A 3,668-nucleotide genomic window follows, 5' to 3' on the forward strand; every position below is an offset into this window, starting at 1 on the left:
TCCATCCATCCATCCATCCATCCATCCATCCGTCCATCCATCCATCCATCCATCCATCCGTCCATCCATCCATCTGTCCATCCGTCCGTCCTGGACTCACTGATAATGTCTTAGAGACATGAAATGTGAATCTCTACATTTCCACAGTAAGAAGCTAACAGGCTGTTTACAGGAACGTTGCTAACTGTGTTTAGCTGTGAGTCACTTTAGTGATAAATGAAGAATCATCAGGTTTGAAAACACAGCTGAACCTCTCAGCACCTGGGTGAGAGTCAAACGGACGTCCAGGTTTATCCTGAGCAACAAGCAGAGCTCTAACAGCAGCATGTGATCCTCAGATCAGAGACTTCATGACCAGTCAGAGACGCTGCATCTGATCTTAATTTGGAGCTTTTGAACATTTATTTCAGTCTTTCTGCTGCTTTTGTGTTTTTTCCTCTAATATTTGGTCAAATGTCCCCTTAAAAAGTTTCTACTTGACCAAACCTTTTGCTGTTGGCATCAACACACGCCTGGCATCATTCTGGTCAGATGCTCATTTAAACAGTTTGTTTAAATGAACTAATAAAGTTTAGTTTAAATGGGCTCATTTAAACCAAACTTTATTAGTTTAAACAGTTTAGTTTCCAGCTGGTGATTCAGGTTTTAAGCACAGATTTCATATTTTCAGTGAAGTTCAGGTTAATTGATTATTCTGATGATCAATCAGATAAAAAAATTGGAATGTCACACAATAGTAGAAATACATAAGCAAATAGAATGATTCAATTAATTTCTTATATAATAAAATAAACATTCCATTAGCAAACACTGGATCATCTGTAGATATAAATACTTCTAACACCAACATGTGAAAAGCTCAGATCTGTCTGCCTGACTTCACATCAGTCCACTGCAGGGACGACCTGTTGATCAATTTTTTTCAATTATCCAATTTGATAATCGGAAAGCAAAACGCGCTCAAAAGGAGGTTTTTTATTTTACACTATTTGAAGCTAAAACTGCAACTTGATGAGTTTTCAGTAGAATATAAATATAATTTCATTTTACATGCAAATGTTTGTATTTTCTGTACAGCTTTGGTTTAATTACGGCTCTGAGAAAATTGTTGTTTCAGCAAATTGGCCTTTTTGGAGTTTATATACACAAGTTAACGATTCATCAATTAGAGAATTACTGGATGATTATTTCAATAACCAATTAATGACAATTAATCTGATTATTAGGTTCTGCCTTAATTCCTACCAATGCATCCACTTTCAGCAATGCATCAGTTTCAGTAGACTTAAACAAGCCCTCAGGATGATACCACCACCACCATGCCTGGCAGTTGGCTCCTCTCTTTGAAGCCTAATCTTGACTCATCCAAACAGTCTTCTTGTTTGGCCAAATGTCTCAGAAGCTTCTCTTCAGACGGCATTCAGCTGAAAATGTCAGTCGAGTTTAAAGGTGGAGCTTCTGGAGGAAGGATTAACTTCCACAAAAGTTTCCAGTTTATCAGCATTTCCTGAGTTTTTCCTGAACATCCTCAGCAGTTTTCTTTCACCGGTTTGGGTCCGATAGCAGAAACACTAGTCGCACCACGATGAGTGGCTGCACACCGTCTGATTTTTCGTCTGCTTTATGAGTGAAAACAGCTGAAGGCAACTTTAATGCTCTGAATTTCAGCCGCGAAGAAGGCAGAACATTACTTTTCAGAGATTATCTGTTCTTTTTATTTTAATTCTAGAAACAAATGGATAAACGTCTTTATTAAAATCTCTTAATAGCAGCTTTAGGAAAATGGAAGCATCTGGATTCAATCCAGTGTTTGAGTCGAAATCCCTGAACAAAGACCATATGCTGCGTTATTCAGGCCACATGAGCTGCGCCGCGATGTGGCATCTGTTCACATTTATGTTATTTTCCATGGCTTTAAATGCCTGTTTGTTTCCATCTTCATCCACTAAATTAGCAGGGATGCAAGCATTCCAGGTGCCGTTTGGTTTTCACTGGAGACGAGCGGCTGCAGGTGGAGAGAAACCCGCCAAGCACACTTACACACAGCCTGGTTCTGATTGGTCAGAAAGGCGGATCGTTTTTTTTTTATTTTAGGGATCTGGAGTTTAACAGGCAGAGGATTTGCACGGCTACTGTGTGATTAACAGTAATAAAGTGACTCAGTAGGTGCAAGCAGAGCTGTCAACATGGTTTGCAAACTGGAAAAACACACTGCCAGTAAAAAAAGACCTTATAATAAAAAGGATCCAAGTGAAGTTTAAAACCCATCAACCCTAAAAGGAGAAGATAAAACAAAAAAAGAGTTAAACTTTGAGGAAACTCCACAGGAAAGAGGAGCTTTAAATGCATCCCACGTTTTCTGCATAAACACAGAAACTTCTGCCTTACAGGGAAACCAGTTTTACTCTTCACATTCCTCCTGATCTTAATGTCTGAACCGACAGACAGCAGGCAGAACCCGGAATATGAGTATTTAGATCACCTGTCAGCTCAAAAAAAGCAACAGAGTGAGGATGGAGGTCCAAACTGGCAACAAACCAAACTCTAAAAACGAGGAATAAATAAAGCTTACGTGAATAAAAACATGTTACAGACTAGTAGTAAATCACTTTAAACCAAGTTTTAAAAACACACTGGAATTTCACAGGTTTTATCGGGCCTTGAGCCTGTTCAGGCGCCACTGACAGGATTCTGGGAAAGGGGGCGGAGCTTAACGGGACGACTTTCAAAGCGATCAGAAATAATGTGTGAAGAAACCGAGATCAAACACAAAGACTAAACTCGTAGCATCAAATTGTAACTACTGTAACACAACACTCAAAGAACAGAAAATAATGTTTGCAGTTTTACTAAATAAACTGTAAAATGTATGTTTTATGGTTAAATTAAAGAAACACTGTTGTATTTCTCTTCTCTGGATTTTAGAACAAAAAAAATTTAAAAATCTTACAGTAAAATCTATTCTACAAAAACCTCAACCTGCTAAGATGCTTAGCTGCAGTTAAGACTTTGCTTTTATTATACAAAATCTTTTTTATGACTATTTTCTATTTTGTTCACTTAAATTTTGATTTCATTCCTCCTAATGAAAAAAAAAACAAACTCACTGAATGAAAAACAAAGTAGCATTCCTTCATTCCCTCATTCAACCAAACAAAACAAACTGCCAAAAGTTTGCTTTTATTGTTAGCTCATGCTAATGAAACTGGACTTACGCAGAGCACGTGCAGAGCCACGGCTCCTTCAGTTCTCTCCTTGTTTGTGAAGAAGTCGGTTGGAAACTCGTGTAGAGCTGGAAGAGACAGAAACCGTCAGTTAGAACAGAAAAACGTTTCCCTAAAGCGAGCCGGAGCGTGAGGAACAGGAAACGGGTTTCTCTGTGGGAGAAGGAAGGAACAACAAAAATCCTGGGAGAGACTGGGAGGGATCTTATTTTATAGTAAATAAAAATAAATGAAGTTATTTGGCAGTGAAAACAAATGTTTGGAACAGGAGAAGATTTTTATTCCTGTTAAATCTGGATTGGAAAACCAGATCATTCTTCAGACTATGACTCCAAATTTGAGGTTTGACATTGAAATACGGAAAAAAGGAAGGAAGGCAGGAAGGAAGGAAGGAAGGAAGGAAGGAAGGAAGCAAGCAAGCAAGCAAGCAAGGAAGGAAGGAAG

General features: G+C 38.4%; 1 protein-coding gene across 2 annotated transcripts in view; it reads right to left on the reverse strand.

Moving 5' to 3' along the window:
• The window catches only part of LOC103472623 (sodium/potassium/calcium exchanger 3-like), a 34,905-nt gene that overhangs the window by 12,297 nt on the left and 18,940 nt on the right, over positions 1 to 3,668 (reverse strand). For both annotated transcript variants that reach the window (XM_008422391.2, XM_008422384.2), the window contains one exon: positions 3,216 to 3,292. In XM_008422391.2, the coding sequence (XP_008420613.1) occupies positions 3,216 to 3,292 (77 nt within the window). The remainder of the gene's footprint in view (positions 1 to 3,215; positions 3,293 to 3,668) is intronic.

This window comes from Poecilia reticulata, linkage group LG1 (assembly GCF_000633615.1).
Source record: "Poecilia reticulata strain Guanapo linkage group LG1, Guppy_female_1.0+MT, whole genome shotgun sequence".
NCBI lineage: Eukaryota > Metazoa > Chordata > Actinopteri > Cyprinodontiformes > Poeciliidae > Poecilia > Poecilia reticulata.